General features: G+C 33.0%; 1 protein-coding gene across 1 annotated transcript; it reads right to left on the bottom strand.

The window, feature by feature from the left end:
* Positions 1-25,333, bottom strand: LOC128552251 (uncharacterized; the record flags this gene model as incomplete). Its single annotated transcript, XM_053533280.1, has 13 exons — positions 25,255-25,333; positions 21,161-21,232; positions 19,743-20,370; positions 19,045-19,308; positions 18,112-18,390; positions 16,951-17,504; positions 15,785-15,958; positions 14,512-14,625; positions 14,224-14,263; positions 12,865-12,942; positions 11,119-11,550; positions 10,207-10,306; positions 1-773 (listed from the first exon to the last, which is right to left on the bottom strand). Coding segments are annotated over exons 2-13 (3,445 nt in total), but the record flags the coding sequence as incomplete, so codon positions are not given.
* Positions 25,334-25,983: the final 650 nt, after the last annotated feature.

The raw sequence follows: 25,983 nt of genomic DNA on the forward strand, positions 1-25,983 counted from the left end.
CAGGCGACCGGTCAACAGCAATTGTTCCAAGAACTTGTTTTCCGCTATAATCAACCTGATGTACACTTCCTTTAAGGTCTAATACAAGTACAGTACCGTCCCCAACAACACATACATCTAGTATTTGATGACTTATGTCAGCCTTCAAAGTGAACAGATGGTTTCCTTTGTTATCTATTGTTATAAGACCTTTTGCACCATTTGTAAAATAAATTCGTTCAGCGTCATCACTGATAGCAATACGGGAGAAATATGGCCCAGTTTGTTCTATGTTGTAAAGAAGATGCTTCCCCTGACAGTATATGGTATATGTATATATTTCACTACCTATGACATAGAGTGTATCACCATGACAAACCAGACCGTGACATTCGTGCTTAAGCTGTACAGCATGCTCAAGCTTCATCTTACCCGATACATTCACATACTGAATTCTACCATCCTCACTACAGACAACAGCTCTATCGTTACCTATATAACACACGTCTTTGCAGCTATAGGAATCTTTCGGAATATCACAGTGACTGACGACGTTATACGAACTGTCAATTTTCTTCAGTTTCATGTTATAACTATCAATAAGGAGAACGTTACCATCAGGAAGCATACGGATACTGTCTATGTCACAGTTACATTCATCATTGGCGTCTCTGTTTATCCAACGATTCTTTATCTGTATATTATAGTCTCCTAATTTACGGTTAACGGCAAGCCTTTGATTCTGTTTCCCGTAAGACCTTTCTGATACGACCTGCTTTAATCCAACACAGGATCTGGAATTGTTATAAACAATAGGTTAATGTAAATACTATATACTCACTTGTCTAATATAAACAATAGTCCTCCACATATTATTATACAATATACACATAAATAATGAAATAATAATTATAAATATTATATAGAAATATTAAAAATATTAGAAACATATCTAAAAAGTCTTTATACATGTACAGATGTGTAAATGTTATTTCATATATCAAAACGTATTGTAATGAAGAGTATATTTGCTCCAGTTATATAATACTGTTTAGTTAAAGTCAATAAGTGATACATTTAATAATAAAGTTCACATTGATGTTATCATTTTTATTTCATATAAATGTATGTCTTCTTTTCTATGTACATGTACTGGTTCTTGGAATCGTGATGAATGATGTATTTCTAGTTTAGGTATCGTAAACATTCTATACAGCTTTATCAGAAATTACCTACCGGCTTCTTTGTTCCGATGAGGTCTATAAACACCTTTTAGACCACTTAAGTCTATAAACACCTTTGGACAGTTAAGTTGTGTGTCAAGATGCTGTTCATTCGTTAAAAATAATTGTTGTTTTGTGATATACTGCTAAACCTTAAACTATATAATGTTTATTCAAATCGTTGCCATGTCAATCAACGGACGCCTCTAACTACAAACATCTTAATTAGTTGTACTCATCACTTTCATTGTCAAGAAAATGAAGCTTTTTATAATCTTCTCGATAGATGCTCTCCGCGCAGTTTTTAGCACATTTCGTTTTGTCTTTTTGATGTGTGTTAAATCATTGTATATTATGATACGCATTTCTTGTGATAATGTAATGATAAGTCTATATCATTTTTCTACGGCAATGTATATTTAAGTGTCAAATTAAAGAGCTACCTATAATAAACTTTTTTTTAAATAATTCTGAAAAAAACCCATAAAATACCATTTTCGTCAAATTCTGATTGATTGACTAGACACACATTTATGATCCCAGAGAGAGACTATTTCCCAAATGTGCACGGATTTTTCATGCAATACAAAATGTCATGTCCTGATTGCTGACAAATTCGTAGCATGTTGGGCATTATGTTATATCAATAGTATCAAATAAAATGTGACACATATTGTCTTGTTCTTTCTTCTAACTATTTTTATCATACATACACGTTAAAAACGTTCTTCAAATCCGAAACCAATCTGGACTATGTAAAACAAAGAAGCATGTAGGTAAGTCAGTTATAATTCTCGGAATAGGTCTGCGTGGTATTTATAGACCTGTGAGGAGATTTGAAAACCTCGCTCGCTACGCTCGCTCAGTTCACAAATCCCTCACAGGTCTATAAACGCAATGCAGACCTATTCCTCGAACAATAACTATCACTTAAAAACTTCACATATGTTGATAACTATAAATATCTTAAGATATTATATTAAATTTTCCATTCCTCAGAGGGTATTATAAGACTCTGGACCGAGGCGAGATCTCGCGAATGAACATTTGTTATACTAAAAACATATATAGAAATATTACCTGACTGTATTTTCATATTGAATTTATTGAACAAGTTGAACAAAATAATAAATTTTAGGCTCTGCCAAGCACTTTAAAAATTGTTAAACGACTCTAATAACTTCAATGTGGAATGACATAACAGTAGATCTACTATTATTTTATCACAAATTATTTTATCCTTCTTTTTATTATAGACAAACTCAATTCGACCATGGTCTCTTATTTTACTTAAACGTGAAAACCTTTCTTTCTTAACCTATTATAGACAAAGTTAATCCGACATATTCAGAACGACGTCAACTTCGAAGTTTCATTACACTTGTGACTAATATAATACAAAAATTATATCATGGGTTTTAGTTCACTCACATGAAGTCAAATATGTGATAAAATAGGTATATAGTTTATGACGTCATAAGAGTGCAAGGACAGTGTGACGTCACCTGAGTGCATGTTATTATGTTATTTTAGACAAGGCTTTTCCCTAGCGCGTGCTCGGAGAAAAATATATTCTACCCCCCTCCCCGCTTACCCCCCCCCCCCCCCCACCCGACACACACACCGCCTAGGTCTAAAGATTGACATCATGAAATCAACAGAATGAGTTCAATGGTATAGTACTATAATAAAATGGATTAAAGAAGTATTAACATTACAGAATATAAAAATACATACTTTAAGTTTTAATGACCGGGAGATCATACTCTGAAACTATCATGGTGAATCGCGTTTTCGCTTTATACCAATAACAATAAGCGCCTGAACAACTTTAAAAATTTGTCGTTGCAGTCTCTCACCCAATGCGAAATTATTATCTGCCTCACTTTTGTTTACAATGATAAAGTCCCATTACCCAAAAAAGAGATATTTTGTCTATCAGAAACAACCTTTTGACACGTGACCAAGCGAAAGTGACTGTCAGGTCATGTGACAGCGCTGATATTTTGAATGTAGTATATGGGCAAATAACTGCTTCAATTTTTAGCCAAATGATTGCCTTCTTTGTACACAATGTCGTATAATAATGACATCACTATTCAGTACGACATAGGCGATTACAGCGCTAAAGATAAAACTGTTGAATTATATGACTCAAAAACATTTCTAAAAGTTTTCATGTGCTTAATTTTGTTCGGTATAATAAAATGAATATTATATGACAGCGTGTGTGGTGTGTGGCTTGATATTGTCAACCCTCGAAACTGAATGTCACCGCTCGGCTTTCGCCTTGAGACATTCTGCCTTCGGGTTGACAATATCAATGTCACACACACTGCCTTATGATTTTTGTATAATGTCACATGCGCATAGAACCAGGACAGCGATTTAGCGCATGACATATTAAATCCCTGACTGATATATAGTATTAAACAAATTACTTCAATGTTGAATTTGCACTGAGCATTTTTTGTGAGGTATAATATTACCATATATATCAATCTTTGCAAATTTCAATACTTGTACATTTCCGTTTGGAAAAAATGTTATATTTAAAATAATTCAAACATTTTACTGATTTTACATCGGCATATGCTTAATGATGAAATGGCAATCTAGTTATGAGAAACATTTTTGACACGTGAATACTTTACTCTCGGCGATTACTAATACAAATAATGAACTATGTACCGATTTCAAAGAAAATATTTTAGTTACACTTATACTAAGAAACCAAAACAAAAGAGCTAATGTATTTCACAAAAAGGTTGGTGAGTATAGGGAAAGACGGAAAGATGGGAAAGTAAAACTGAGCAGCGTGTCAAATAAACTGACCCTTGCCCTAAACGAAAAGATGTTTTTGTCTTACTATGATATATTATTAGTTATAAAGATTTTTGACGGGATATACATGTACTGTGGACATATAGCCTAACTGTGATACATATAACCCGAGGCGATAGCCGAGCAGGCTATGTGCCCACCGTATATCCCGTCAGAAACATTTATAACGAATTTATAACACGACAATTTACGTATTTGGTCCCAATAGCAATGTTTTTTTCCTACACCCAAGTCACACATACGGCGCTACGTCTAGCCACTGATAGAAGCGTAGTAATCCGTATCGATCCGTACCTGAGCCGTACCTTAAAGTAGTAATCCGTATCAATCCGTACGACTCAGGTCGATACGGATTACTACGTTTATATCCGTAGCTAGACGTAGCTATCCCCACCATATGTGTGACTGTGGTATAAGTTTGACAAATATTACTATTTTTTCCAATTCCCAACATGGTGCCTCAGTCCGCACCTTTTTTGTCGTGCGTTTCCGTAATTGACGCGGAAACATACGAAGATAACGATGGGTTTGCATTGTTCTTTTGGGGGGTGGGGGATCAGAAGAAATGAATTGATAAATGGAATAATAAATGTTTTAAGGAAATTTACAGCTAGTTTCGAGTTTCTCGAGTAAGAACTTGTACTGTAGTAAAGGATAACTGAAGTAAAACTTGCATATTCGTTGAATCTTATATCTCAGCTGTTCAGCCTCGGGTCACGTGTACCTTTTACAGTGTTTTAGCCTGAACATGAAAGTAGAGTGGATATGTCATGATGTGCATATAACGTGGAAATCTAGGAAAAATCAATGTTAGATGTCAGGTTATCTAAGTGCAAGCTGGTCAGATGATGTTATTCAACTTGCTGTGGCTGCATTTAACTTGAATTCATTGCAGAAACAGAATCCAGGAATCATAAGAAAAATGTAAGCACTTTAGAATATGGCATTATGTTTGAAATATTCCTATAAAAGATTGGTTCCATAGCTATTCACAGCTAATTTCTAAATGAGTACACCCGAATATGATAGCTAAACTTAGCTAAACATATCTAATATTTAAATGATAAGGCCCAAGTATAAATAACGAACACTGTGCCTAGCTGTTTGTTACTCTCTAGCGGTTCAGTGACCGGACACAAAACCTGACCTATATGGGTATTCTAGCCGTCCGATAACAAATTTATTGATGACTGTATTATTCTGTTAAAATATTTAAGTATAATTAAAATTATTTTAGATAATAATGTGAAACCGTCATCTAACCAATATTTGTGTAAAAATGGAGCTGCTCATAAATTTCTGTCATTGAATAAAAGCGTTCCGTTTGTGCTGTTTTTGTGATAATGTTATGTCGAGAAAATTTGAAAAATACATGGTTCAAAACAATGTAAATGTTAGTGCAAAACCCTCTAGAATTAAATTAATTTTACAGAATACATATGAACTTCGGTTGCATTTAGAAGTAGTTTTGGAAAAATATACTTTGTGTGGTCTTTGAAATAAAATATTCTTTTTCGGCGAACGCCGCCTAAATTCGTTTTCGTTACCTATGCCACGTGACTTCAGTTTGCAAATCAGACTACTTGATAACGCATTATAGATAATTTATCAAAATAGAAGATTTATGCAACACTCTGCCTGATTGGACAAGAGTGTCAATTTCTTTCACTCTGTTGATTGTGCTACGCTGAGTGAAATGTAGACAAAGCGTTTATCCTAAACGACGCTGTTCACAGTTTTAAAGCTAACTTCGGCTCAGTATATTTAGTAAGAATATTGATATATCTCAAAATGATAAGTAAGTTTAATAAATATGATAAAAACCTGTTCAAATACCAACATATATCAAATTAAAGAAAGAGCTGAATACGGTCTGCGTATCATATGAATAAGGGTGTGATAAGAGTCTTTTATGTAGAGAAGTGCTTTTTAAAAGATTTTCCTTGTTACAATTGTCGTCTGTATATGAAAAGGTTTCTTGCTTTTGTGAATTATTCAGATTGCATATTAAAATGAGTACTTGTTTGCTTTGATATATTTGTTATAAATTATTTAACTGATTTATTATATATGAATATTTTTCTTTAGTATGGTATGCAAATATTGAACTCAGTTGAAATCTGTTTTATTATATATATGCTATATAATGACTGAGTCTCATCACACTGAAAAGAAGGTACGCTGCATACAGTTTTATCTATGTGATATGACTATGGTCAAACTTTGCTTAGGAAACAGAAATATTGAAATAATTACAATTGTTTGTTTTGCTTGACCTTCACTTTTTTATAGGTGTGACGTCATTGTCCAAAGCTTCGTGAATAGCGAATATGCATTTGTTAAAGCAGGATCAGTTGGCCTATTTTAGAAATAAATAAAAATTATAAATAAAAAAATGCTTTAATTGATTTTTTTCTCATGTATTCTAATCAAACTTGATTTGTAGCATCTTTATTAGGCCCGCAGCCAACTTTGTTCAGCTGGGACATTTGGCCCCTTTTAGGGGCTGCTAGACCTAAAACTAGAAATGCCTTTATACAGCGTCTCAAGAACAGCTTGGTGAATCTTTGTCATACTTTGTCTGGAGCATCATTATAAGGTCCTCTTCTAAATTTATTTATATAGGAACTTGGGCCCTATTAGGGACCACTATAGCTAAAAGTAGATATGCCTTTCTTTGCATTAACCACTAAAATGTAATGGATTTTTATCAAACTCGATGTGTAACAATATCGTAAAGTCTCCTGCTATTTTTTTTACAAATGGGGATAGGGACCAATTTAGCTAAAAATATAAACACGTTCAATGACCTCTTCTCAAGAACCGCTTCATGAATCTTCATCAAACTACTGCTGTAATTATTCGTCTAAGGAAAAACGAAACAAAATTGCAACCCTACGAAACCTTTGCGAAGAATTAAAAGAGAACCATTTTAAATTGTTAAAGTGCGGTGTTTAGATTTGCAATTTGAAAAATGTTAGATGAAAGATGAATGTTAGATGAAAAATTCATAAACTTCTTTCCTTATTACAATTCGCCGACCATCATTTTTAAAGATATTTCTTGTTTATATTTAATTGCAGGTATGTATAGTCAATGATGATGATACCTTCTGGCCAAACACTGCCAAAGAATAACCTATTCACAGAAATATGGAACCTTTAACACATATGGAACGTGACATTTTTGCCAAGACGCTACATAAACTCTGACACCTAGAATATGGCACCTTCCACACATATGGAATGGAACATTTTGCAAAAACGCTAAATAAACTCTGACACCAAGAATATGGCACCTAAAGCTTTCACACATAATTATGGAATGGAATATTTTTGCCAAGACGCAACATAAACTATTGACATCTAACGTACATTTCGACTAGTAGGACAAAAATGGTATCATAAATTACACCATGTTAAAAACTCTTGTCTTTTGTATTGCTGCAGCCGGTCAGATTTTGGAAACAGTAACCTTTTCCCACAATCTTGGCTGGCTGATTAAGAGAGGTTTTACTATCCATATCAGATTTACATGGAGAAGTTGTCATTTACTTGTGGAAACAGGTTTCATCTACTTTACAGGGCTAATTATCCTGTCAAGTTATTGATTGTAACGAGTTTTTTATGATTAGGCCCCTGTGACCCTGACCTTTGTTCAGGCTACACCGAAACAATTAGGGTCATTGACTCTGTAAGTCCTATCAGCCTATGAAGTTTGAAAGTTCTGAGTCAAATGACTCTTATGTTATTTATCTGGTCCCTGTGACCTTGACCTTTAATCAAGAGCACCAAAAATCATCAAGGGTCATTCGACATGTCTGATCATTCTATGAAGTTGCAATGTTCTGAGTCAAGTGGTTCTCAAGTTATTGATCAGAAACGGTTTTCTATGTTCAGGCCCCTGTGACCTTGACCCTTGATCCAGTAACCTTAAAAGTCATACAGATAATTTAATTTATAAATTAAATCACCCTCTGATGTTTGAATGTTCTAAGTCAAGTGGTTCTCAATTTTATGATCAAAAATGAAGTGTGGTCACAATAAACTTTTCCCTAGATAGAGTGATCCCAGAATCAACAGGGTCATCTACTCTATAAGTCCTATCATCTTTTAAAGTTTGAAGGTCCTAGTTCAAATAGTTCTCAAGTAACTGATCCGAAATGAGTTTCCCTTTCTTGCCCCTGTGACTTTTTCCTTTATTCGAGTGACCCCAAAATCAATAGGGGTCATCTACTTGGCATGCTCAATCATTTTAATAATAATATGAAAATTAAATATTCTGGGCTCAATGGCTGCCAACTTCTCGACTGGAAATTGTTTTCCATGTTCAGGTCCCTGTGACCCTGACCTTTAACGCAATGACATCAAAATCAATAGGGTTCATCTACTCTACATGTCCAATTTTCTTAAGTTTTAGCATTCTGGGTATAGTTGTTCTCAAGTTACTGATGGAAAATGGTTTTCCATGTTTAGGCCACAGTGCCCTATACCTTTTATTTGATGAAGTGACTTGCGGGGCGTATGTTCTCCGTCACTATTTGATAAACGAAATTTTGTCTGAAATCATTTGTCCTCCACCTCTGATTCATGTGGGGAAGTTGGCATATACTTGCGAAGAACAGGTTTGTACTGGTACCAGGTAATCCAGGAACACTAGTTAGATTAACTGCCGGCCGTTACATGACTGAAATACTGTTGAAAAACGGCGTTAAACCCAAAACAAACAAAACAAAATATTATACAATTACTGCTTTATACATGATATCATGTCATTGGTATGTTGTTTTTACTGCTTCATGTAATAATAGATATTTACACAGGTATGTTTAAAGTTAACCATTGCCAGTGTGTAAGATCATTTGCATGCTACCATGTCACTCTGGAGATTTTGCAGATTTTATTTAACTGCGTAAGAAACAACATAGAGAAATCAGCCATGCAATTATTCACAGAATTTCAGAAATTCAAACAATGATGTTCTTTTCATAAACTTCCTTTACCAGCCTCAGTGGCAACGCTTTTTTATATTTTTATATTTTCTTTCACATTCTGGTCCTATAGGATAAAGGTATCATTTGCTAAATAGATAATCAAATAATTGATCAGAATTTTGATATGTCCCAGTGCAACAGTTGTTTGAATTTGATCTACGTTGAACTATAGGGAGGGCACAGAAGTTTCTTGCACACAACAGGTTTGTACTGGTACAGAATCAAGAAAAACTGCTTAGGTTAACTGGCCGTCGTTACATGAAATATTACTTAATTACTAGTATACCAATTTTACTTGCACATGGCGTAACATTATATTGACGTCACGAGATATGAAGCTTTACTTTTTCCAGATTTATTTTAAATTTGAATACAGTGAAGCGTATATTTTTATGTTAGTGTCTGTATTTATATACACCTGTATTCTTCGGCATGAATTTCCATTTCTTTAACAGTCATATTACTTCGCGTTCAAATATAATTGTGTACCAATGAATAATATAACATACGATAATCTACTACTCTTAATCAGTTGACCTATTATCTGAATAAAGTAGATGCCAACGTTTAAATCAATTTACCACAATTAAAATATTCAAATATTAATGTACAATAAGAGTGAAATTATTAAACGTTTCATTTAGCAGATTCCTTTTCAGAGTATCAGCAATATCATTGGTCAGTGGTATCGTTTATATAATCCTGACTTTTTTAGCGATTCATTAGCAAGCTGTCCGTTGTGTCAGGATAATTTCATAGTTTTGTAATATTTTCTTTTTAACTTCTACTCAAGTCGATGCACACGATTAATTGAATAAGTTAAAAAATTTTACTAGTTTACATTGAAATAGCGGGTCCCGGAATAATACAGTCGTTTAGGTATTCCAAGATTTTAAAACTTTTTAACTACGTGACAGCTTCCCTGATTTCTGATAAGTATTTGCGCGCAAAACTTGCATATTTGTACAGTGAAATCCGCTCTCAACTGGATTTGAACCCACGACTTCAGGATCAGAGTTCTAGCCTCTACCACTTGCACGTTTGTACCCTAAACAATATAAATATCATATACAAACTGAGACTAAAAGACAAAGTAAAAAAGGGGAATTTTCACATTATTCAGACTACATTTTTATAAATAACATTTATGTCATATTAAGTGAATACCTGTGGTCTGAATCCTTACACGCCGAGCAGAAAAACTTGTCATGGTCAGAACAATACCACGTGCACTGCGTACCCTGATGGATATCACAAGTGAAGTTATCTGTAAAACAATTATAGGTGATCAATGGACAATTTATGTTTTATGTTGATTGGCATAGTAAAGAACCATTATATCCGGAGAAAACATATAACCTTAATGCACAGTAACACCAATGTGGTGGTTGTGTTTTTTTCTTTGAATGTATACAATACATTTCGATGACATGTTATTGATATACGTATATTCTTTTCGGCATAATTTTCTTCTAAGTGGTCCATCATACTAGATACAGGCTATATTCATTTTCTTTTAAAAAAGCAAACATTTTGTTGTTGCACATAGACTGTTTCTGTTTAGCCAGTCATTGTAAATTAATAAACGTTTAGCAATTCTAGCAAACCAAATACAATACACGCCAGAGATGTTTAAATCTTATGAAATCCGTAGTTCATAGAGTATTAATAAAACATTATCAAGAGGTAATATTCAGACTGAAAAGTTGACGATGGACGACGGACCATCGCCTGTATACTATGTACTTACAGCTCACCCTGAACCTTTTGGTTCAGGTGAGGTAAGATCAATTGTAGTATAAAATAATTTTTATCAGTATGAAAAATTCACCAGTATGTCTATTTTCTTTGTCGGGTTACCTTAGTTCTAGACTTTCAACAAGTTCAAAACTATTAACAATGAATCAATAGCATCTAATTAGCAAACACAGTTTATTATTTTAGTCAAACAGAAACTTTTGAATACCGAAGGGTGATTTAGATGAAGTAGTAAAAGAGAACTATTAAATCTATCTAAATAAAGTAAAACTGATTCCTGTTATCTTCTGATCAATTAAAGTAAATGTACATTTTACTTACGCAGCCGCTTTCTTGTATTCTCTATATTTTCTGATGAACAGCTTGCTATTACATCATATGCTGTTATCTTGTCCTTTATCTGTAGACATTTTCTTAGCAGCTGCGTTTCTTCTTGCAGCTCGTTTCCATTGATATACTTGAGAAACTGGCTAAAAGCATCACAAGTAAAACAGTGGATTTCAATGTAGGCAGATATCTTTGTTTCTAGCACCTCTTTCATATGACAGCCTTCAATGTTGGTTATATATCCAAGAATACGGCGAACCGATTGATCAGTAGATTGATCAGACGCATATATAGGCGCAGTAGGTTTGTCATGATTGTAGTTTGCAACAAAATCCTTCATGCTGTCGTAGATGCGCTGTCTCCCTTCTGTAATTGTCTCTCCTGATGATCCAATAACTCTTATGTGGAAGTCGAGTTGGAATGGCACTAAAATAATTGTTTCATATAAATCGAGTTAACACAAAACAGGCATTGAAAAGCAATTCTTCTTTACCCTTCATAAACCGAGTTTGTAATTACTTTGCTCGGTTGCGTTCAATTTCCAAATGACCATCATATATTCTATTACCACATTGTGTATATGAAAAGGAACACAGAAATATCTGTAAATGATTCGTAAATGTCGTCAAAGTATTGCACGAGACTATTAGCAGTAACATAATGACTTGGAATTTGGCTTTATTATTTCAGCAAGTGGATAAATAACTATTGAGAAAATATATTGGTAAATCATTTTCAAAGTCAGTTTTATTATTTTGTTTAGGAGGAACAAGTGTAGAGACAGATTTTTGCTTCGTAGGAATAAATACAAACACCTGAGACCACTATGCCTCGATACGTTTTTCACAGTATTCATAATAATTAAGCTTTACTGTCCTCATTGACACAAATGCAATCAAAACTTTTATTTGTCTATAGGCTACCTCTAGCCGAAGTTTAAATTCAAGGCATCAAACCAAAGAAGGGTTACTAAGCGGAAACTATTGTCTTCTAGTTTAGTAACAGTGTCTTTGATTCCAACTGGCCGATATCTTAAGAAGCTATCTGTGCGTGCGACAGTTACTTTCAAACGTACGTCATTTTTAATGTAAGTGATTTCAAAGACTTTAAACGCATCATAATTTCGCGTCACGCGTTGCTGTTAACGATGACAAAAACTTAAGTCTTTTGAGATGTATATCAGCTAACTTTCATGAATTTAAAAAGAATCAACTTCTTTTTTGTAGGAGGAAAATTGAGGGTGCGCCGACTAGCACAGACTGTCGTCATTAATTGAAACATAATAAGCGACGCATAAAATAAAAATTTCAACTGATGTTATATATATATATATATATATATATATATATATATATATATATATATATATATATATATATATATATATATATATATATATATATATATATATAGATTAAAGATATTCCCTATAATTTTGTAATTGTGACCTTGGTCCTGAAGTACATATCCCCAAAATTTCAGCCTAAAATATGAAGATTCTGTAAGCTATCTATAGACACTTTAATACCTCAATTCAATGAATTTAATTATTGCATGGACAAATAATTTGATTTTCTTCTTTTTTTAACAGCAACCTTAGCCTTTACACCACATCCTAATATTAGTGTGAGCATTAGAACTTACAGAAAGATGTGAGTATAACACGTCTTGAGGTTTAGATTTAAAATATTGCCACATAGAAAAAAGGTGAGAATCTGCTAGTTTAATCATCAAAATTACCTTTAGGATCTTTTGACTCTGTTCCTTTCATGTGTGTTGATCGGAAGGCAATCATTAGTTGAAGCTCTTTCTCTTTATCTGAAACACATGTCATGTTTTATTTTGAATGTCAACCAGCAAGGTTTATAAGGTTGTTGTGTGGTGAACATGATCTGCAATTTCCTTAAAAGATACAAATGTGCATCTGTTTTTGATACAAAAGTTGTTTGTTATGATGGTCCGTCCCATTTTTGGTCCCGATATCGCTATAACTACCGACCCACAACCCAATAGGAGCACTGACCACATGTTATTATCCGACGAAGGTTGTGGACTGTATGCCAAAGCCTTCTATTGTGTTTGAGCTGAAATTTTCAGTCTCAAAGTAACTATAACTTGGTGTCATTGTCCCACGAATCAATGAAGACAGGCAATTATCTTTCAAGTGTGCAGGCCCCTAACTTTCAGCTTTGAGGTCACTACGACCTTACCATTTGACCTGTTGATCCCCAAATCGATAGGAAATATCTATTGATCACAAGCTTCCTATAGTCTAAACGTCATTTTGACTCTGACCTTGGATCAACTGTTCAAAACATTAAAAAGAGATACGTAAAATCCTATCACGTTTGAAAGCAGTATGCCAAAAGGTTATTGAGTTACTGACAAGAAACCCTTTTAATCTTTTCTTTCTTAGACCTTTCCATTTGACCTACCAACCCATCAAAATAATAGAGGTTATGTCCAAGCCACAGATAATCATTCTGTGGAGTTTAGTAGGGTAGGCTAAAACAATCTTTAAGTTAACTAATCGAGCAGAAACTGTTTTCAGTCTACAGTTGACTATGACCTTGACCTTTTACTTACTAACTCTTAAAGTAGTAGGGAATACATATTAACCATAGACTGTCCTCCGATGACCTATTCACAACAGATAACAAAAGGCATTCATTCAGTTATATCAGCGATCTTTATGGAGTGGAATTTTTTTCAGTCTCGATGTTATCCATACTGACTCCCGATAAAAAGCGGCCATCTTTCCTCCACGAGCAATCATCCTATGAAATGTGATTGAAGCAATATAGGCCTAAGTCATACAATATTTTTTTACGAGTATTAAACCTTCCCAGATTCGACCCTTGTAAACGATATGATATACCCTTCACGTGACTTTATTGAATGTTATTGTTTGTTTGATATGAATGGAAGCAAACAAAGAGGTAAGGAAACAACTACATTCTTTAGTTGAAACGAAACAAAATCATATAACACTCATAAAATTTGAAATGAAAAGGAGTTCAAAACTGAACTGATGTCAATCATGTCAATACGGGAGGGACAAGTATTAATTGTATGATTAAAAAGTTTAAATATACATACGTGTCAGTTGTTCCTCTAACTTCTGAACTTTCATGTGATTCTGAAAGTAAATGACTATTGCCTAATTGAGATAGTTGAGAAGAATATAGATCATATCGCTCATATCGTTCATCAACTGTAACGATTTCGTTCAATATAAATGGCGTTTCTACTTACGTATAAAAACAATTACTAACTTGCTCAAAGTTCTGTGAAATGTGTGGTTAAACTGTTAATAATTCAGAAATATTTTTTTATAAGTGATCTTAATGAAATGACTGTATTAAGTATTATCATAATTATGCAAACCTGTTTGTCAGCTTCTTTAACCTTTTCCGCTAATTCACTCTGAGCGTGTTCTTGCAGATCCTTAATATACCTACGGTCTTCAGAAATGTGTAAATCAATCTGGTGTTCCCGCAACTGTGTTTAGATAAACAGTACCAAAACTGTATAAAGTAATGTTTGAACATCGATATCTTAAACTCGCTTATCTAAAACTTAAAGCTGTGTTCAAGTCCCGTCCCGAAAACACTGAATAAAATATCATTATAAGTCAAATTTTCCTTATCTCGAAGTAAAACGCTAGATTCATTTGGGTTTGAGATACCAAGTTTAAACTGTATATTTTATATTATAACGTTTAAAATAAAACCTTATATCCGTTCGTATTAATAAATTGCCATGCATTTACAAAAATAATATTTTAAAACAAGGTCATAAGAATAATAGATAAAATATGTAAGAAATTCCTTGGAACCAGAGAATGTAAGAAGGGAACGAATGGTTTGTTCATGAGAGGTTATGGAACTTGCAACACCTCACATGCCAAATAGCACCGGTTTAAGGGCATATTGGTATTGAATGGACTTCATGACTGTAACGTAACTGAAAACATGATAACCCGGAGTATATGTATATCGTTAGACTCAGTTTATTGAGTTAAATGAGAGGAAATGAAATGCCAAAAACCTTACATGCCCTTGCACCCGTTAAAGCGAAACGGTACCAATAACTAAAACAAGAATGAAATTATATTGCACAGCTAAGTGTAGCTTTTGTTGTTTGCATGATTGATATGGCATTTCTCCCTAGAAAAGTAATTCGTAATTCTTCAGTTACCTTTCATTCTCTTTCATACTACTTTCTGGTGAATAAAATAAAGCGTTGCCGTTGGCGTCTGTTTAATTCAATGTCCTTTCCCGGTTGTGATTATTGGCCAACTTCAGGCAACTTTTATGTGAATTTCACGGATAGTAGCATAGTGATAATATTCCTTTATGAACGCTATATTACCGTTGATACAGAAATAGTTTATGTGAAATGTTTGATGCATCATTTCTTCTTATACGGACCGTGTAAAAAAAACAACTAGGATATATTTTTTATAAATAAGATCATCAAGTTCTTAAAAGCTGTATAGGGAAAACTGACGCCCGCTTTATTTTTTTAAAGAATGTTTTACCCAGTCATCTGAGCGTGTTCTTGCAGATCCTTAATATGCCTACGAAGGTCTATATATTGTAGAGACAAATTGCTTCGCCCATTGATATCCACTTTTGCAATGACCTTGTTTGTTTACCTCATTTAAACTGTTGATGGCTTCCTTTACACCAGGATGGTTGAAAAAATACGATCCATCATTTCTGTTTTTGATCTCCAGAACGCTTTTGAATAAGTCTATATAACCACACATTTGACATTCAGACAGCTCATAATTCGCATTGTGAAGAATATCATTGCGTGCATCCTTCGCCTGAAACAGTATTATTTTGATACAAAAATATAAACCGATATTAAAGGTGGTTAATTAGATTTCGCTCCTTGATAAGTGGTAGAATCTTTTGTAGTGTACACAACAGACTTTTCACTAAGTTATGATCACTGAGACCTTAATACATTTTAGATGTTCACTTAAGGTATATTTAACATTTGATTTACCTGTCCTGGTACCAAAGAAATCTTATTGTAGTACAATTATCAATTTGCTAAAAACATACTTGGCTTAAGAAATTATATGAATAATGAATTATCGTATTATATTTGTGAAAGGTGCTTATTAATAAGTTTGTGTAATATCCGAAATTAATTGCTGTCTGTTGGCTTGGATTGTTGAAATTCACTGATATAATATTCAATCGAATTTATATCGTAATCATAAGAAGTATCTTTATATACTCGGATATTAAGTATGTGTTTTGGAGCGGGTACTACAATTTTTCTGAAAAAAAAAAACAGAATGTATATTTGTCATAGGTCTTTTCCTTCCTTAGATATGTATTATAGAACATTTGAAAAATGGAAAACGTCATAGAAAATCGCTGAAATGCGACTTATCATCTTTAACTGAATTATCGCAAAATATAAGCAGTAAAGATATAATAATAAAGACTAACATACTTCAGAAAGCATTTCAAAAACTAATTAAACTAAAGAATAATCCAAAAGCTGTACGTATTTTTAAAACAATTTAAGATAAAAACTTCATTGCATTGTTTTTTTCCAGTTTTAAGCTGCTTTTGTACCAGTTCAATATTAAGCAACATTCATAATCATTATGAATCATTAACTGGTGTACTATGCCACGATTTAGACTAGTTTATCAATCTAATATTCTATATGTTTGCATAAGATGTATATGTTAACTTGACTAGTTCGAACAAGTTGCCCTCTTGAATATACATCAATGTAAAACACTTAATTCTAGGATATGTTGGACATACATTAAACCTTATTCTTAAGTAATACCTTCTTAAATAGATCTGTTTTATCATTTAAATCTGTTTCATCTAGACTTCTCTCAAAGAAGCAGTTATTAATAAACAAACTCAACACTCCCGCACAGTCAATCTGTTTCGCTGACGATCGGTTATTGTAGCCAGCAGTGTGGATATTACATGCACCAACACTCCAAGGATCACTGCTCCACTTTTGTATATCTGTATTTGTCATCATTGGATCGAAGAATTGGTGATCCCAAAGTATGGTGTCATAAAACTTACTGCAGAATCCGTTATTAGGACATACCTTCCTCTTACGTGATTTATTAGAACAAAGACAAACATGTTGTTTGTGACAAAGGTCCTTATTGTGCCAAGGAAGAAGAACTTCTAAAGTACAGTCTGTGCATTCTATTCCAGCAGTAGGAACTTTGCTAATAATTTCATCATGATGAGCTTTTACTGTAGTATCTGTAAACCCTTCTAAACCAATTTTCAAGTATTTTAGACCAAGTGTACTTCTTAACCAATTTTTGTACTGATTTTCCATCAACTGTTTCCTGTGTAAAAGACTGACGTTACCTGAAACTCAAAATATTTACTAGGTGTGTACAATAAATTTCCAGAAAAATACTCTTTATTTTTTACTATCATTAAAAATTGAAGATACTATAATAACGACTTAATTTTCAACATTTATTAGTCATTTAGTTATTATAGGTATAATTGTTCGAAATTTTTGTGTACCAGTTATTCCTAGCATGAAAGTTCGAGGATTTGTTTTCGACAAAACTTTTTAATCTCTTTGCCATCCTATGTTACTTTGATTATGACTGATATATTCTGAAATGTGTACATGGACTATTGACAAAACTTTCGTGTGCCTTTTGGATTATCGATATTTTAATCACTTTATCTTGCAATTACCAAACTTCGGTGACAAAAGTCAAAATACGATGGTTACAATCACAATTACGGTGATGAAAACTCTAAACTACTATAAGGAAAGTCGAAATAACGAAGCCACGATGATGAAGAAGCAAAATCATCGTGTTATCATCATCCTGCTTTCGACTTTAGTCATCGTAGTTTCGTAATTTCAAGTTTTGAGGTAAGCGGTTCAGGAATAAAAATATTGACGGTCCAAACGAAAACACATACACAAAGTTTAATGTATGTATAGAATTACCTTTTATTATTATCTTTGTACTGGACGAAACACCACTGAAGTGAACAGTGTAATCACCCTCATCCTCAAACTTTGCTTTCCGGATTATCAGTCTATGTTCGAATACATTAACTGACGATAGACGTCTGTTACATGATCTGATTTCATCTTCATTATGTCGCCAGACAACTTTATTCGTATGTAGGTTGACCTCACAAATAAGAACAATATCCATGTTCTCTCTGATATCTGATTCGATGGTAGCGACATGTAAATCCTTTACAATCTTTAAACTTTTTTCTGTGTCGAATACATTAATAATATTTTAAATCAAATAGAAATAGCCTGTCATGAATTACATATGGAATTGCTCGTCTAATAAATGTATGTATGGCGTGTATTTTTAGAAGTGTATGTTAAAGCATATACGAGCATAATGTAGTTTACCTAAAAATTCTAAAAACATTAAAAAAACTTTCCTGAATTATTAAATGAAAGAAATGGATTATAATAACACAATCTCTTGTAAGTTAGTACAAAATAGATTTTGTGAAATTATAATATTATCAAAACGTAAAATGTAACGCATGACATATCGAATGGGAACAAAGATGTTTTATATTCAGGAAATATTTTGAGATAAAAGAAGTTTAACATTTTACAGCGTTCAAGAGTATCTGAATATTTAAAGCAATTACTTCGGTATATTTTTATTCATAATTTCAGATAACAACTGGTACATAATATTATATTTAGAAGAGAAAATAAACGTTATATAAATGAAATTATAATATAATGAAATATGTTTAATTAATGTAATAATAAGATACTACATGTAACATGTTAACACAACATAGAAGTCATTAGAATTCTTAATAATGTGTTGAGATACATGTAAGACGAAAACTGTGGGTTTAGTCTCGTAATATTTCTCTAAATCAAGCGGTTTAATACCTAAAACCTGGAGAGAACATTTAGTCGAAGATTTCCCACAAGCACAAGCATATTCTCCTATATCTGACAGCTTCGCGCGAGAAATTGCCAACCAATGTGTACATTTATCTGTAAGAAACTTCAGGGTCTCAGTTTCTTTTACTGGTTTGTAATCATGTCGCCACGTGACTGTGTTCTCAGAAACGTTGAGTTTACACGTAAGAATAGCAGAATCTCCGACATAAACAACCTTGTCTTGAAGAGTTTCTGTGAATACTGGATATTCTGAAACACAAACTTAAGTATCAAATGCCATCCAAATTCTTCAACATATTTTCAAGTTGTGATAAATTGAAATATTTATAATAACATTGGTTGTTATTGAGTTACAATTTAATGTCTTTTGGAATCGTAACATATTCTTTTTATCTTGGTATTTTAAAGATTATATAAAAGAAATCGCCACTGTGAAACAAATAATAAGAATAACTGTTTTGGCGGTAACTTGGATGAGCCTCGTAACCGCTAAAGTAGTTACTCTCGAAGAGGATATCTACAATTAGGGATAGATTATCACTATAATCCTAAATGTTAGCTTTTGTTACTTGCGGGAAAATGTTTTACAGATTCTAAAAACGAGGTTTGCTTTGAAACATTTACCGCTGCAGAAATGTAAAGATATAGATATAATTTCAACAAATCGAGAAACAAGCACAAACCATTGTCGTCTTTGTCGCATGCTTGGTCAATGTCGCCATGTATCCTTGGAGCAATTTTGTCTTGTATGACCATCTTAAGGTGCAATTTGACATCGTGTGTCTTTTTTATTTGTTTAAATAGATCTAAATGAACTCTAATATCTTCCGATTTAAACGAATAAATCATTCGTGTGCATTCGAATTTCATCTTGTCATGAATTCCTGTGTTGAGTTCTAGAAATGCCGAATGCAACGGAACCCATTTTTCCTCAAACGTTTTGTAGGTAATCGAAGCAGAGTGGGCAAACTTTTCTAATTCATTACTTTGATATTTTATTATCTTTATCGCTTCAACCTCATCATTAACTAAGTATGAATCAAACAGTACCAGTATTACAACACAAAGCACGAGTGTGTCCCAAGAATCAATGTCTGTATTGACCTCTTCATCTTTAAACAACTGATAAAACTCTGCATTGTGATACGTCTTGAATGTGTCTTTGCGCTCAGCTAATAGATCGCCAAGTCTTTTACCGCTCTTACTGACTTCTCTTTCTAGAATGGCCTTTAAAGATACAGGTGCAGCTTGTCCCAATAGCAAAAGGTGTCTCAAATAAAATTCATGGCCTCTTGTTATATCTTTTTCACTCTGTAAGAAATACGCAGAAACGTTTTTTTGTTGTTTCTTTTGTATTTACAGACTCAATGTTGAGCTATATACCGGGATATTGGTATATGCCTCCTAAGTGAATAGTTGGCAAATAGGGCACCTAAACAATAGCAAATAACTTTTAATAAGGAATCATGTGCATATTAGTTTGAGGAGCTGGTCAGTTTCAAAGTAATTCTGTAAACTTTTAAGACAGATGAAAATGTTATGCTTCTTCAAACTATACTATCTCTGACAAACGCACTTACGGAACCAAATTTAAATAGAGCTATTGTTGCAGACTGAAAACACATTCATAACAGTTAGTGAACAAACAGTCTAACATGTGTTAAAGACCACCTTCAAATAAAGATCACCATTATAACAGCTCCTTGTTAAGGTCAACGTTTTCTGTAAAAACTGTGAATTTACCTGTTTTGAGAGATACCCTGACAATAAAAGAATCCTATTTTTATTTTTATTTACAGAATGGCTTGACTGCAAGTACTTCGATTATGCATTTTATTACATTACAGAGATAATATTCTTACCTTTTCCTTCCCGCATATTATCCAAATACTATCTGACAAGTCAGTGATTTTTCAAGAATGATTCAATATTTTCCTGAAGCGTATTTTGTTTTAAATGAAAACAAAATGTGTAACTTAAGCACAATTGATACTATGATAAAGATTAAAAGCCTCCCTCATTATATTCTATATTTGTATCTTATTTTGCAGTTTGCAAACCGATGCGGAATAACAAAGCTATCATGGATGAATTACTTTACCAATGTCATCTTTTTTTGTTTGTAGACTACGTAGAATCACTGTTGGTAAGCCGCATCATACATTACAGTGTCCTGCCGAATACACAATAAGATATTGACATTATATATATTATTCTCGCTCAATTGTGAAATATTTTTATCATTTTATTTGGGTTAAAGATGCATACCTACCGGCGATAGCTAAATGTTTTTACTCAAAAATCATAGAGGACATTTAAAGTAAATTGATTTTGTTCATCGAATAGTTAGAAGAAAACAATGTTTTACATGAAGTGAAATATATATTTCTTGTCATAAGACACCACTAACTCCATCAAACGCTATCGATGAAATTAAATATATTGTCAACAATACAATACAACAGCAACAGTAAGCCTACAAAAAGAAAACCAATTACAATTTTTCCAAATATCAAACATATTCCTGAGAGTCATAATATGAGTATTATTATGCATGACTCTTAGATACAGTATAAGAATACATAAAACTATTGATGTACAGATAAGCAATTGAAAAAGAAAACTTCTAAGAGAAAACGGATACCCTAAAACAATAACTACTTCAAAGCCATTCGACATCGGAAGCGGTTGAAGCGGGCGCCATTATATTTTGTGGGTGGCACCGGCAAGCACGCACAAGTTTCTCCAAATGAAGAATTTTTATCTTCCACCGTGTTAATGTTCCTAGCATTTTATGTCTTTGATATAGAACAAGCTTCGTGTAAATTGACTGTGCAATATTCCCAAACGAACGCTGTTCAAGTTAGAATACAAGTTAGAGCTTATAATATCTCTTCGAGAAATTAGTCTCTAGGTAAGACTCGATATATTGATAATATATATTCATGATTAACTGGTTAGGTACCACCAAAAAGTTCATTCAGTTAGTGGGGCAAGATTATGAAAAGCTTAACGTCAATATTTTGTAGTCATAACGACTTCTCTATTTTAGCAGAGAACAGAATGCGGTATCAGCTATTATATTGTTTTTATTACGTTAATGTATAAGCTAGGAGCTTTAATATTGTAGAATAAATACATTATTTAACTCTTACTCTGTAAACACGAAACGTACATTTATCCAATAGAAATATAAAAGCTATGGAATTTCGTTTCAAGAAAAGGACCCGAACGCAGGCGTAAACAAAGATTCAACATTTGATCATTATTTAGAAACTAAAACGTACAAATAATAATAATAACAGTGTATAGACATTCCATATCTAATGTACCGGTATACAAATATTATAGATAGAGGTTAAAGTTAAAAATTTTAGTGTTCTCTAAACAGGTTGACAATCAATAGCTCTTTACAATTTACGCTTTGTTTTTTTGAATGCTTCTATTGTCTTTATCCAGTATTTGTCATTAAACACGCAATCATTAGTGTAACTTTACTTATTATGATCATATTTACACAAATAGATATTAATTCATGTGTGGCTTAAAACAAGTAAAATTGGCCTCAAGCAAATAATTGTTTTATATAGTTAACGACCAGAGTATACGTTTTCTTTTGGGTTTTTTTTTTAATGTTTATGTGTTACTAGCTGGTTTGTGGTTCCAGAAGGGCAATTGCAAGACCGAATGAGGTCTTATGAAACACCCAAAAGAAGATAAAAACTGAAAATGGTGTGCTGATAAAAATAGACACTTTTGAAATTGAGTGCAATACATCCATAGACATTTATAATCGGTCGCCTATAATTTTTTATATATTTCTTTAAGAATACCCTGAAAATAAAACAATAATTTATACCATCAATTTATTTATTTTTTTAGATAATAATATGGGCAGTCAGTTCATTTTATTAGAACATTTGAGATTTGGTAACAACAACAGTTTGAAAAACAACACTCACTCTGTCCAAAGTCACACTTCCAATCAACAGAGAGTTTGAGATTTCAACCTTCGCCTTCCCCTTCAACGTCTCTCATATATATTTGGGGTAAAACGTCACCAATATGCGTGTTTTTCATTTATATCAGTCGTTGCTACTAAAGTTTTACATGTAATTTCAAGTAAGCCTAAGACTTCGTTTTATTACTATGTGAAATAAAAAGCTTAGTTTCAGGATTTCTGCTTATTAAGTTATTCGATTATCCATATGTATAACTGGACTAAATTTGATGCGAAATACTATCAATAAGTATAAGAATATTGAAGTTTTGTTTGGCTAAGGATTTTAACTAAATACATTGAATTGAACCTGGAAGTATGAAGTTATCAACTGATTTTGAGAAACTTTGAGATTTTGTTCAAACTTTAACTTCTACGGCATATTTGTGTCCTCAGACGGTACTGATTATACCAGATGGGCCTTTTTGTCGTAAGAAGTGAAGTTTTGAACGTCCGAAGATGTGATATCACGAAAGTCAAAACTTTAGTCTTTGTACATCTACTCTGTCCACATACTCGGCATCAAAGACTGAAATCTGGATGGAGGCACATGGCATGACAGTCATTTTACTTGAAAAATGAATGATAACGCGCGATTATTATTTGGTGGAACATTTTATCTTAACTTCCAAATAGAATCAATCCGTTTCTGCCGGACACTAAATAAGACAATTGCGTTTTAATTATAAACATAAAATAGTACTAGTAAGACGGAATTTTTTTTTTTTTGAAGTATCAGACAATTTTAGATCTATGATATCATGATGCGAGATGTTTCCTGTTAGCCGCATGGGATAGCTCCATTTTTTACATGCACGGAGCCAGAACATGACAGGGGGGCATTTGGGTCAATCCCCCTTTGATTCTTACATTTTACAAAGAAAATCGGTCTTGAAACTCGGTGTGACTACCCCGCTCTTAAAGTTGGTGTCCCTCTAACCAAAATTCCTTCATCTGCACATGCTTTACTTATGAAAAAGTATATTCAAACAAATACGTGTATATGCCCACATCTTATTTTGTGCGACAATTTTCGTCTCCACCTAACAGTTCTTGACTGTTTCGCTAGACACATGGTGGCACGATTATATTGTGCTGTCTGAGAGTTTGGCATTATACAGAGTCAAACTGAGTGTCATGATGTCAAAACGTATGATATCACGAGAGTATCTTACATTTGTTTCAAATCGCTTGTTAAATGTATTCATAAATTGTGTATATTGGCTCATGTTATCAACATATCTTTTAAAAGGTTAGATTTTCAACAGGAACAGTCTACAAGTAAATCGCGTCTTTTAAGGAATTCGATGTAGAAAAAACTATGAAATACTAGTCAACAGCCTTTTGTGTCTGCTTTATCTCATATATTTAAGTTCAAAGTATATCGAGAAATGCATTTATTGTAGTTGATGTCTCATGTTTTTGTTTAAAAAATATTAACTGTAATATCTTTCAAGAACACCATCAACAATAGAATACGTTGATATGATTATCATTTTTATTTCCTCTCATGTATGATTTACAATCATGCATTGTATACTGACATCATTTTATATAAAATGTTGTTGTTTTTTTATAGTTTTTTTTTTTGTAATTGCAACTGTAATATCCATGCGATGATTATGTAAATTGAAATGTTTTTATTTAATTTTCATTCTAAAACCTCTTGTAAAAGTCCTGCACTTTCGGACAATTGATATCAAAATGCACGAGAAAAACGATCATAATTACAGATAAATTGCATAGGCGGATTAAAAGAAGTAAGGTTCATTCTAAAGTTTGAAATCTCAAGGAATTTTAATCGAACTTCAACTTCATACGTTAACTTCGCAAGAGACGTTGAAGGGGAAGGCGAAGGTTGAAATCTCAAACTCTCTAATATCTCGTATGTCCGCTGTTCGCATTAATAACTGCCTGAAATCGGCTACACATCGAAATAATAATATGTCTGAATGACGCCTTGTGCAATATTCTGCCACTTGTTAATGGCGTCATTTTCAATGTCATGCAGCAAAAGAAACTTTCCTGATGTATAGGAGGGGTATTTTTTAATAAATCTCTTAAATTTATAAATTTGACTTCTTTTCTTCGTACTGCATTACACTTGAAGAACTTAAAGTGTTAAATCAAAAGCAATATTAAAGAAAGAAATGTATAAAATTCATAAATTTATAACTAATATCAATGTTTCTCACCTGTTTTCAAATGACGGCAGCACCCAGCGAAAATAAATCCGACAACTCTACTAAATGTAGTGCGCCACCAATTCCCAAAATTAATCATTTGTCTATTATATGAACAGAAAGATTATTCAAAGCGTAAAGATTGTAACTGATATAATAGGTAAGTGTCTAATGATCGTTTTGTTAATAATCGGTGTGGTATTGTATGTCATTGAAGTAGAGGCATATTTGTTAGATACACGTATGATAAAACTTCAGATATTGTCGTAAAAAACAATAGTTCAAAATAATCTAACAGTGAACGATTATTATTTTCGTTAGATAATCAATAACCTATTGGTATATTGAGTGTTGGGGATCGCAAGCAAGCATCACTTTGCACTCATTTATACAAAATAAAAAAACATTGCTAGGTAGCACTCAAAAATTTCATGCCTCCATTTTACTTTAAACGATTTTGTAAAAACACTTTTATAATTAATCTAAGTTCAAAGGTTCTATAGTTCACTCTGTTTTATCAACATCTCGGCCTTAAGGCCTTTATCAAAATGACAAATTTCTTGAAATTCTCTACACCAAGGCGTCTTTCAATACAAAAGCAAATGCAATACATACTAATGAAACGTTGTTAAACGTCACCGCCAAGTCCCGCTAAAAACGAAACACATTTATTATTCGAAGGGAGTGTCTATAGCAATCCTGTTATTATGAAAGTATATAATAAGAATGAAAAGTATTGAG

This window comes from Mercenaria mercenaria, unplaced genomic scaffold, assembly GCF_021730395.1.
Source record: "Mercenaria mercenaria strain notata unplaced genomic scaffold, MADL_Memer_1 contig_2206, whole genome shotgun sequence".
Lineage (NCBI taxonomy): Eukaryota > Metazoa > Mollusca > Bivalvia > Venerida > Veneridae > Mercenaria > Mercenaria mercenaria.